The 11,514-nt window shown below is 45.1% G+C and overlaps 1 protein-coding gene across 1 annotated transcript; it reads right to left on the minus strand.

Annotated features, from left to right (window-relative positions):
- Positions 1-635: 635 nt before the first annotated feature.
- On the minus strand, positions 636-1,610 carry LOC102020265 (melanoma-associated antigen 8-like). Its single transcript, XM_005406474.1, has one exon. The coding sequence runs from the start codon at positions 1,608-1,610 to the stop codon at positions 636-638; it is 975 nt and encodes a 324-aa protein (XP_005406531.1).
- Between the last annotated feature and the right edge of the window lie 9,904 nt (positions 1,611-11,514).

An 11,514-nucleotide genomic window follows, 5' to 3' on the forward strand; every position in this document is an offset into this window, starting at 1 on the left:
GCTTCTTTATTAACAGTAATTTCCTGAATATAACTGAAGAAATCAAGCAAATTTCGGAGCACATATATTTTACTAGTATAAGGCAGGAAAAAGATAAAAATCCAAGAATTGCTTTTATCAGTATAGCTATTTCTAGATTGCATCTAAATTCCAGTATACTTCTTGCACATTTCCAAGAAATTTCCTATGCCAACCTCATTTCATCATAAAGAAAATAAAAAAGTTTCCTTGTTTGTTTGACAAAACAGGAAAAACTCTTACACTTGCAATTCAAAAGCAAAATCCATTTGTGATCAAGGTCAAACAAAATCACTTTCACATCAGGATTCACAATTATATAATAATATCAGTAAAGGAATATACATGTTAGATAAGAAACACCCATTAAATCAAATTTACATGATACTTCATTCCTTCAAAAAAAGATCAAGATTTCAAAAAGTAGAAGGAAACACATCTCAATCTTCAAGAAGCACAAACAGAAGAGACATCAAACTGCTATGCATGGCATTTTATCCCCACTCTTGCCCCTCCACTACTTAAAAACTGCCTGCTTTCCTGAAACACAGATGGCAAATTGGTCTCATTTCACAGGAGGGGAGAAATAAACCTGTGAGGTGCTGTGTAATATTGTGTCACTGTGACTCATCTTGCCCTGCAGAGGCACTCAAAATACCTTTTTCCGCTCTCAAAGCCTGCTCTTGGAGTTCTGGGTGAGACCTGGGGTCTGTCCCATCAAGCATGAACACATGCTCTAGTACCTTCATCCTGGTGGTTTCTGCATGGGCTCTTGGACCCCACAGGAACTCATAGCGAGGAGGATCACTATGTGGAACCTGCTGGTACACCAGGTACTCTTCCCGGACCAAATCCTCAGTGATGAATTTCCAGTGCTCCCCAATGACAATGTGCTTCTTGTCAGCTAAGCTCTTCCTATGTCTCACAATTTCCCTAAGGTACTCTTCACTGACTCGGTTGCCCTTTAGGAAGATCACACTCAGGACGACTATCAGGAGGTCAGCTTTAGGAATAATCTGGTCATCATCATTCAGTATCCCACTGTAAGTGAGGCCCAAGAGAGGGACAAGCTCATACTTGTGTCCAGGGCAATCCACTTCCCTCATAATAATGCCAAAAGCCAGACGCATGCACTGACAGATTTTCCTAATGATCACAGGGAAGTCATCAGGGGAATCATTCTCCACAATGTGCGTCATTTCTTCCATGGTGATCTGCTCCTTCTTTTGATACTTCTGGATCAGAAATCGCACAATCTTATCTAACTTAGCACTTACAAATTCACCCTGCATGATCTGAGGTGTCTCCTTATCCTGGGAGAGACCTGGACTGTCCACTTCTTGCGAGCTGGATCCCTCAGAACGTTGACTGCTTTCCATGGGAGCCATGGTAGTGAGGGGAATTCCCAGCCCAGGCTCTTCTCTTGCTGTGGCCCCCATTAAAGCATACAAAGAAGAGGATCGAGGGGCAGCACTGGCTGCTGACTCCTCTCCATTCTTGAGACCGTGCACACCCGGGAAGACCCGTGCACTTCTCTGGCTAGGATGGCCTCCTCTGAGCTTGCTGTCTTTGCTGCCTTGACCACGAAGCATCCTGATGTTCCTTGAGGACAGGAAGACCTTGTTATTGATGACTCAGGTGACTGCAAGACAGAAAGAGATTATTAGTGTTTTCAGTAAGAGTCACACTCTCATTGCCTCACACGAAGGCCCATTACAGGTCATCTCTTTGGTTGTCTCTTTTGGGGCATGCGGCCTGACTGTGAATATTGCCACTGCAGTGAGAACATGTATGGTCACACCTGTCTTCAGGCAAGATGTGGAGTTCACATAATTTGGTGTGGTTCATATGCCCAAAAAAGAGAACCAGTTACATTTTTATCTTGATAACTGGTTATGTCTAGGACCCTCTGGGCAATGATTTGGTGCTAACTTCTTAAAACACAGCAATACTGCAATGACACACTCAAAGAAAAAGTGGGGGCACAAGACACCACCTATATTACCTAGGTCTAACTCCAGATTACAAAAGGGACAGGTTGAAGACAGTATGTTTTGCATTCAGGTGAATGGATTTTCTCTGCCTCACCTAGAGCCTTGATACTTGCTGGGATCCTACTGCTGTTGTTCTGCTTCCAGCCCCCTTGTACCAGGGCCCTCACCTCACTGAGAATAATGAGACAGATCTAAGAGGGCAGCCTCAGGCTGACAGCCGTGGCCATCCTTCAGGGGATGACGGGAAGCACAGGTCCAAGGTCAGAGGACCGTGCGCCCGTCCATGTTCAGTTCAAGAGTAACCTCAATCCTCCCTGAAGTTCCTCGTCTTCACTCTTGGCACATTCTGCATCACTTATGCGTCTCCTGACCACACGGAGCTCCCTGTGCCAGCCTGAAGATCCCAACTCAGACCTCGTCCCTTACCTCCCTGAGATTCCCTATTCTCAAAGGAAGTGAGCAGGCCCCCGTCATGTCACCCCTGCATGAGGAATTCAGTGCTGATAGCAGGACTGGTGCTCATCTCACCTGTGATTCATGACCCTTGTTATGGTTTAAGTCTGCATTTTCCCCAGAAGTCCCAGATGATCATAGGCAGGACCACTGGAAGGTGACTGTATTATGGGGGCTAACAGTTGATGTGATGTTAGGAGGTGGGGTCTTTTAGGAAGAGGAGGGTAACTGTGTGTCAGGGATGTTATATTTTCCTTCCTGGCTCCCTCTTCATGCTCTGCTTCCTGGAGACTTGTGGTGAGCAAGTTTCCTCACAACACACCTTCTTTCTGCTGTTCTAGCTCACAGCAGATTGAATATGGACTGGACGTTCTATAAATTCTGAGCCCAAATCAACTTCTTTTCCACTCATCTACAGATGTCAGATATTGTGTCTCAACAATGAGAACATAAGGTAGATAGCCCATATTTGCTTCTGTACTTTCTTCATCATCCTCCTGTTGAAGCCTGCCCTCCCTCAACTCCACCCCACCTTAGAAGAACTGTTTGATCCTTTTGAGACCAAAACCTCATCCCCTGTAGACTTTCATTCCAGGCCATGGAGGAAGAAATCAAGAAAATTACCACTTTCCAGGCCTGGCCTGTTGAACATGAAGACAATAAATCTGGTATTTCTTGGCTGCAGGCACCCACATTCCTCAGGAAGGGCCCACACATTGGGTCTGTCAGCTGCTGAGGTCTTCCCTTGACAAACTGTACATAGGTCCCTCTACTGACTTGTGGTCTCCTCGTGGACCACGGTACTGATCTCGTTGAGTTCTCCCACCTCCAAACACTTAGAACTTGCATGAACAGTTCATATACAGCCACGCACAAAGGAAACTGCAGCCTCATAACAAGGGAAGGCAGGCTCTGTGGGCTCATTTGTTATGGGTGGGCTACCTTCAGTCCTTCTGTGCTGGAGAACTGCAGAGTGGTGAGCAACAGCGATTCACCCTCTCCGATGTTTGGAATCAGCACTCTGGAAAATCCCAACTAAGAGAGAGAGAAAAAGAAACCATTGAGAAAAGAAGTAGATACCCAGGCATCTGGAAGGAACTAACAGAAAAGTTCAAAACGACAGAGAGTGCTTCCAAGATTTAGCAAATATTAATTTCACTGCTATAAAATGCCTATGTGCCTGTCAACACATGAATGGATCCAGAAAATGTGTTTATACATAAAGAAGAGCACCTATGTTCATAGCAGCACAATTTGTAATTGCTAAATGGTGGAAGCAACCCAAATGTCCATCCACTGAGGATTGGATAAGAAAATTGTGGGACTTACATATAATGGAACATTACTCAGCTATAAAGAAAGATAAACTCTAGACTTTTACAGATAAATCGTCACAACTAGAGACCACACTCATAAGTGAAATAAATCAAACATACATGTGCAAGCACCGCATTGTTTCTCTAGTGTAAAACCTGAAAGAGTTAATTTAAACTAGGAGATATGATAGACACTGTGAATTGATAAGAAAGCACTCAAAGGTAAAGGGCAACTGGGATGTGAGAAAAGAGAAGGGAAAGAAGGAGAAATTTTGTGTGTATGTATATTCAGGATAGTTAACATAGTTGTTCTACTATCTTCTATTTCTTTGCTGAAAGAAACTGTTAATAAGTCCTTGATTGATCAATGGTGCATGTCCCTATTTGTTTTCATGAGAAACCACTTTGAAGATATCAGTATGTAATACAACAAGCATTGTTAATTTCCTACTACTTTGTAACTCTGTGTTGTCTGTACTGTTCTTTTGTTATTTTGTAAAAGGTTGTCTGTCTACTAATGTTTTCCTCCTTTTATTTTTAAAATAAAAAAAGAATTTCTCGATCACCAATAAGGATCAACTGCAGACCTTTTAACCTAAATGGATGCATTTAGGGACCATATCTAGAGTTGAATAAATCAGACACACCAGTTCAAATACTTCATTTTTTTTTCCTGTGCATGAAAGCCAAATTATAAACATGGATCAAAGCTGAAGATAAATATATGGAAGCAGGAATCACTTGCCCACATAAGAATGAGAACAAGAGGTCATAAAAGTGGAGGGGGAAGGAAGATAAAAAGCATTTATAGGAAAAAAGTAAATGGAAAATGGAAATACAGCTTTTATACATGGTGCAGTAAAGGGACAAGAAAATAAATACGATGTCTTTTGTACATAAATAATCCCTCCATGATGATCATTCTGTACTGCAGACATGTAAAATAAAAACTATTACAGAGATGGTTAGAGAGAGTCTGCAAAGCTAAATAGGGAAAAACATCAGACTAGAGTTTTTCCCCTGTTTACTGACTCATGGCAAAGTGATTGACTTTGCAGAACCTAAGTGAAGCCTAGGGACTCCTAGAGGTATAGGGAGAAAGGACTCAATATTAAGTGAAACAAATCAGATGCACACACACTTAAATATTGCATTGTTCTATTATATGAGAAACCAACAATATAAACAAATATCAAAACAAAATGCAAACAGTAGTAAATGCTGAGATAGATCTTTAGTATACAGGAAGGGAGCCCAGTGAAGAGAGAGTAGGAAGAAAGGTGAGTGACATAAGATAAAAAGGGGGAAATTCTGAAGTTTTCCCATGCAATTTCCTTTGAGGAATGTGACAGTTACGTACTCCAAATATATATAATGCACACACACACACACACACACACACACACACACACACAACGTGTGTATTTTTCCCAGAGATTGGGGTGGGCGGTGGAAATGGAGGACAGAGAAAAGGCATGAAAAAGAATCAACATATTGTCAAGTACATGTCAGTAGTTCCCAGGATGAATGTAATCATTAAGAATTACAAACGTGTTCCAGCATAAACGACCTTCCCTCCTCACCTGGGTTCCTGTCCTTGATTCCAGCAGATCCTGGCCTGCTCCCTTTGCCCACAGGACGTGTCTCCTCCTGTGACCTGGTGAAGATCCTCCCAGGTAGGACCACCTCCCTGAGACAAGGGAGACAAAAATGCAGCACATTTCCACAGGACTGTAAGGGTTTCCCCAGCCTGACAGAGGAGTAGAATCGACAGGCGCTCCCTTATCTCATGCAGGCCCAGAGGCTGCCGATCTGAGCCTGAATCTGGCAAATCAAGTCCACCATCACCCTAGCACAGCAAAGATGGACTTGCGGGCAAAGGTGATTCTTCTCCATGGTCCTGCCTTTGGCCACACTAGACAGCCATCAGGGCCAGCTTCTCATGTTTTGGATCTGCTGACCCAAGGCCACACTGCTCTGAACCACACCCCCAGCTGCCTAATACCAGCATGCACAAGCAAAGTGCACTGCTTCTCCCAAGGGCTAACATCTGGGTGGAGGTCACCCTCTGTTGTAGGGTGCAATGTGCTCTCAAATTCATGTGTATGTTCTCCCCATGAGTCCTGGAGGCAGCTCCTCCCCTACATAATTTGAGATTTTCTCTCTCCAATTGGAGGTGGGAATGCAGGATGGCACTCAGTTTGAAAGATTAGGCAGGGTAGGTTCCATCTCTCCTATGTTCTGAGACCAGGCCTCCTGCCTCACTTCTCATCTTGACTGGGCCAGGGCCAGTGATCACTTTTCCCTGTGGCCTTGTTTCTTCTCCAAAGATCTTATACTCCCTCAGACACTATTGTACGAGTGAGTAATTTCTTGTTTGACAAGCCTACATGGGGCTTCCCCAGGGCCAAGAGCAGGGGCAGTGCTCCCTGGGGCCCTCTATGTTCTGGAGTGCAAGGCACCCTCATCCAAGACCGAGAGTGTTGCCATTCACAGACTCTCACCCCTGAAGTTGGGTGATTACATACCCAGGCACCATGCCTAGGGAGTGCCATGCCTGATACTTGGGGCAGAGAAGGCCTCCGTGATCTGCTGTACTGGGGTGGGAAAGTTCCTCTTCTTCCTCGCTCTGGGTCCTGACCCTGGTTCCTGGAAATATGATCCTCATCCCTGGTTACTGAGAGTGCCTCAGCACTCATCAAATCCAAAGAATGGAGAGGACTCATTCTTGCAAGCCTGCCCCTGTGGGGTCCAGGAGCAACAGCAGAGATGGATCTGGATGGTTCAGAGACAGTCTTACTAGGCTGGGGCTACCTCACCCGCCTCAAGACCTCACCTGGAATGGGAACTGGTTCTCTCTGCTCTCCTCGCATGAAAGCCAGATGTCAAAACAAGGCCTTCCCCTCCCTCTGATGCCAGAGGCCACCTTAGGTGGTTGTCTCACACAGACCTTCACAGAGCAGACTGGAAGTTCTAAATGAAATTTTCTATGGGGCCCTCTGTGCTCTCTCTGACCTCAAATTGGTCTTTCCCAGAGCCAGGACCCACTGTCCTATGTCAAACCCACTGTGCTTCTCTTTGAATAATGTGTCTGAAACTCAGGGATTTCTAAGGCAGAAAGGTCACCCCGGGTGTGGGCCATGGAAGTGGAGTGGCCTGGCAAGTGTGTCCCAGGTACAGGGCTGACAACACAGGTAGTTAGTTATATATTAACTGAGGACCCACTACCTGGCTTAGGGCTTCCACATTTACCCCAGCCCCTCATCTTGACCTAACTGAGCCCAGGTCCTCTCTGCTACTCCCCGCTGAAGCAAGAACCTCAGACCCAACTTTAAATTCCAGGGGTTCCCTGAGGCAACACGGGTGCTCACTTGAGAATTCTCCACTGCACAGTGCGGGGCTATCAACAGAAGCAGTTCTGAGTAATTTTCAGAATCTCAACCTGGCAGGGGGTGTCCTCTCTCAACTCAGCCCCTAAACTTAACCCAACCAATCTGGAGCCCTATCTTCTGAGCGCACCTGTAATGCTAACCTCAGAACAAGGCTCCGACACCCAGGTCACCTGGGACAGACATGGCTGAAGAGCCCATCCTATCCTATCTTCCCTGGTGTGGTGTGGCTTATGTCTACTTTGTGTGCATAGACAGAAGGGAATCTGGACAAGTTGAGGAAACTCTATGTGATCTGAGGCTTAAATCATGCCTGACCTGGACCTGACAAACCTGAATCCTCTCTGCTCCCTAGACCTGCAGCACAGGTTTCAAAACACGGCTCTATCTCAGCACTCGAGGTGCCCTGAGGTGGAAGGGGGTGATGGCCTGAATCCCTTCCACTGGAGTTGCTGGGCTGTAGCACAGACAGGTGCTCATTGTTTGGGGCACTCTCCCTGGCTTGGGGATCCCTCACATGTCTTCAGGTCTTCATCTTGACTTAAATTAGCCCAGATCCTCTCGGCCCCTCCCACTTGAAGCATGGTCCTCAGAAGTAGGTTCTGAGCCTCCTCTCCTGGTGCCCTGAGGGAAAGGCGTGCTCCCCTGAGACATTTTTCCAGATGCAGGGCTCCTTTGAGCTGCTGACCCAAGAAATTTTGCTCCTTGCTCCTCAAAGTCCTTAGTGAATGGCTCTGCTCTCTCTGGAGGAGAACAGGGGTTCTCTCTAGTGAATTCTGCACTGTGATGTGCAGGTCCTCCAAGGGACATTTTTCTAGAACATTCGGAGGTCACCTCACTGGGGTGAGGATTCCTGAGTACCACCAACTACCCCTCACCTGGACCTCACTGATCCCAGGCTCGCTCTGTTCCTCTCACCTGAAATTCAGTCCTCAGAACAAGGCTCTTATATAGTCTCTGGGACATGGACTAAAAAGGGGCTGCTCTCCTGAGAATTCTGCACCCCTTGCTGCAGGGCAGGCAACAGAAGCTTCTCTAGCAAGTTCTGGGACCCTTTCTCTGAGATGGGGCTTCCTCAGTACTCTCTCAGTCCTCCCACTGGCCTACGTGAGCCCAGGTCCTCTCTACTTCTCCCTCCTGAAGCCTAGCCCTCAGCGCAAGGCTGGAAGTCTACACTGTGGATCCCCTGAGGCAAAATCGGGCCCCCACCAGAGAATTGCTCCCTCGAGTGCTGGGATAACAACATGGTAAATCTGATTTTATCCAGGGCCCTTTCTCTTAGGTGGGGCTTCCTCACTCCCGCTACAACCCTTCAATGTAACCCCCATCGGAGCAGGGTACTTTCTGCTTGCTCACCTGAAGTGCACAGCTCAGAAGAGGGCCTCCTGTCGCTCTCACCAAAAGCGGAGGCAGGGAGCGGATTTAATCTCTGGAGAAGTGCACGGGGTCTCCCAGGGCTGACAGGAGGAGGAGAATGGAATTTTTCAGGCTCCTCCCTCCTGCCTAGGGATCAACAACTTGGTTCTTGTCAGAGCTTGTACCCCAGTCCTCTGTGGACCTGATTCTGTTGCCCTTTGTCCAAGGCACTATTTCCTGCATACCCTGACGCTGAAGATCATTCTCACAAATCTGCCCCTGTTTGGTGCAGGGCTGACAAGAGAGGAAGATCTGGAGAGTCAGGGGACCCTCTCTCTGGGTTGGGGCCTCTCTACTTCCTCCACAGCCCAGCACTATGAACCCTAACTGACCTTGCCCACCCTACTCCTCTCACCTGAACCCTGAACCTCCCAACAGATTCCCCTTTTGCCCTAACCCAACGAGGCAGTCAGTGGATCCTGCATCTTGCAAAATTCTGGGGATTGACAGCAGGGTGGAAAACTAGTCCCCCATTTCTCCATGCCAGGTAGGAATCATCTGCTTGGTTCCTCGCAAAACCTGGAGCCATGTCCTCTACAGACTTGAATCTGATCCCATCAGAGCCAGAACCTGACTCTCAAGATCCCCTGAGTAGAAATTTGGTCTCATTTGAACATCCTTCCTGCCAGTGTGGGAATGAAAAAGCAGCACATCTGGATTGTTCGCTGACAGTCTGTCAGTGACAGGGCTTCCACCCTCCCCTTTCTGCACCCCTAACAGAGCTTGGGCCCTCTACACTCCCCTCACCTGAAGTGAAAACCTCAGGACAAGACCATCTCTCTGAGCCCAAGAGGCAGGTGTCAATGGACACCACATCCACCACATCCATCATTGTGCCTGGGGTGAGATAGATGTACAATGAACATATTCTCTAGGTCACTCCTGTCATTTCTAGAGGTCTGCACTTTGCTTCTTACCACAACATAGACCATTTTCCTCCATGGATCTGAGAATGATCACCTCACAGGAAAACTGACTCCCATGGTTCCCTGGGGCAGAAGAAGGAGATTCTTATTTGATCATAGAAAAACTATGATCATAAAACTTACTTCATGGCTATATTTCTTATTTCTCTTATATTCTATATGGTCTGTTATACAGGAGTTGCTTTGGAAACCAGTCCTGACCCAGAAGGGTGTTTTCAAGTGCTTATTAGTAGAGTTGCTGCAGCCTGACTTTCTCCAGTGTCCTTGTGTCCTGACATTAAAGATCATTGGAATCTGTGGTATGAGGTGCTGCCTGAGACTGTGCAGTGTTGTAGAGACAGGAGCTTTTAAATTTTCCTGCTAATTCATGCTATCATGGGCCACCTCTGCATACCTCAGTGCAGAACCTCTACTTCCCTGTCCCATCCAAACACAAGTCCCAGGTCAACTTTCTGTCATCTCTCCCATGATTTCTTCACATTTTGCTGTTTGCACTTAGTTGCTCATGTGTAGTCACTAGGCTTTACTGTCTCTCTCTTCATTGCTTGCCAGGGTGATTTCAGGAAGCATGGGGCAGTAGCATACCCTGTGTGTCAGTTCACTAGAGGATGGGAAAGAGATGGCAGAGAGTGGGTAAAGCTAGGCCAGGTTTGATAAGTGTGCACTGTATCACTGTCATGAAATATCACACTGAACTTCCCCAATAATGTGTGTAATTTAATCAAATGGTAAGGTAACATATTTTAAGAAAAATAAAGAAATGCTGTGTGAGTTTCTAAACTGCTAGCCTGCCCCACTACTGTGTTCAAATATGATTGATGTCACAATCACATAATCTAATCCTTTACAATATCCCTGGTAGTATTTCTATTTCTGTATGGAGAGATAAAATGCTATGATTCACATCTAAAATGTGCCCCCAAAGTCCCTGATTTAGAAGAGTGGCCTGGCTAAAAGGTCAGAGGTCACTTGGTGCAAAATTGGAAGGTGTATTCTCTCCCCTTCTCTCTTTGCTTCTTGGCTGAAAACTGTGAGCCCGAATAAACCCCTCCTCCTTTCACTTGTGTTGTCCAGTATTTTGCCCAAGGTTAAGAAATCTAATAGAGAAATATCATTACTATTACTGTTGATAGATATAGATGTATATAGGTATAGTATGGATCCAGGCTTACTCTGTGCATATGGATATCCAGAGGACTTAAGACTATTTATTTTAGTGAGTCTTCTTTCTCTCTTACAAGCTTTGTTTAGGTCTTCACCATTACTAGTTGTTTATAGATGCATTTTCATGTGGATCTATTCTTGAACATCACTCTATGCAGGGATATTTTTCTATAGTTATTTCAATGTATCATTTGTTGTTAGTTTATAATTCTTGAAGTAGGGTAACTCTATCTTTCTTCTCCGTTAAAGATTTCCTTTGGCTGTTCTAGATCCTTTGTGTATTTTATGGATGTTAGAATTTTGATTTTGAGACCAATGAGTTGAATAATGTTATTTGAAAACAATTGATCATTGTACTAATATTTAGCCACCTGGGTCTTGATCAAGGCTTATATCTGTATTTATTTAGACCTTTATTATCTCCTTTTTCAAAAATATTATATTTATCAACGCATAGAACTCCTTCATATTTTGTCAGATTTATCCCTGTTAGTTCATAGCATCTAATCTTTTTGTAAATTGCACTGTTCAACTACAATTTACACTTCAGCATGTTAGTGTAAAAATGCAAGTATAATGATCTTTTATACTGTGACATATATAGATTCAATTATTAGTTCTAGGACACTGTCTTAATTGATAGAAATTTATCATATGCTTTCTAATTATCTGTAAATAATTTCATTTCTCCTTGTCCAAGGTGGAGGCCTTTCAGAAAATCTTGCTCCACTGAACAGATGTTGATCAATCCCGAAGAGCCCTCTCTTGCCCTGATAAATCATCATTCTTTGTTGTTTGTTAGTACAGTCACTATGGAAAACAGCGTGGTGGCTCATCA

This window comes from Chinchilla lanigera, unplaced genomic scaffold, assembly GCF_000276665.1.
Source record: "Chinchilla lanigera isolate Chin_1 unplaced genomic scaffold, ChiLan1.0 scaffold00097, whole genome shotgun sequence".
NCBI lineage: Eukaryota > Metazoa > Chordata > Mammalia > Rodentia > Chinchillidae > Chinchilla > Chinchilla lanigera.

Bases quoted from the DNA above. Each gene is read 5' to 3' on its own strand.
- LOC102020265 (XM_005406474.1), bottom strand. From the start codon at position 1,610: ATGCTTCGTGGTCAAGGCAGCAAAGACAGCAAGCTCAGAGGAGGCCAT.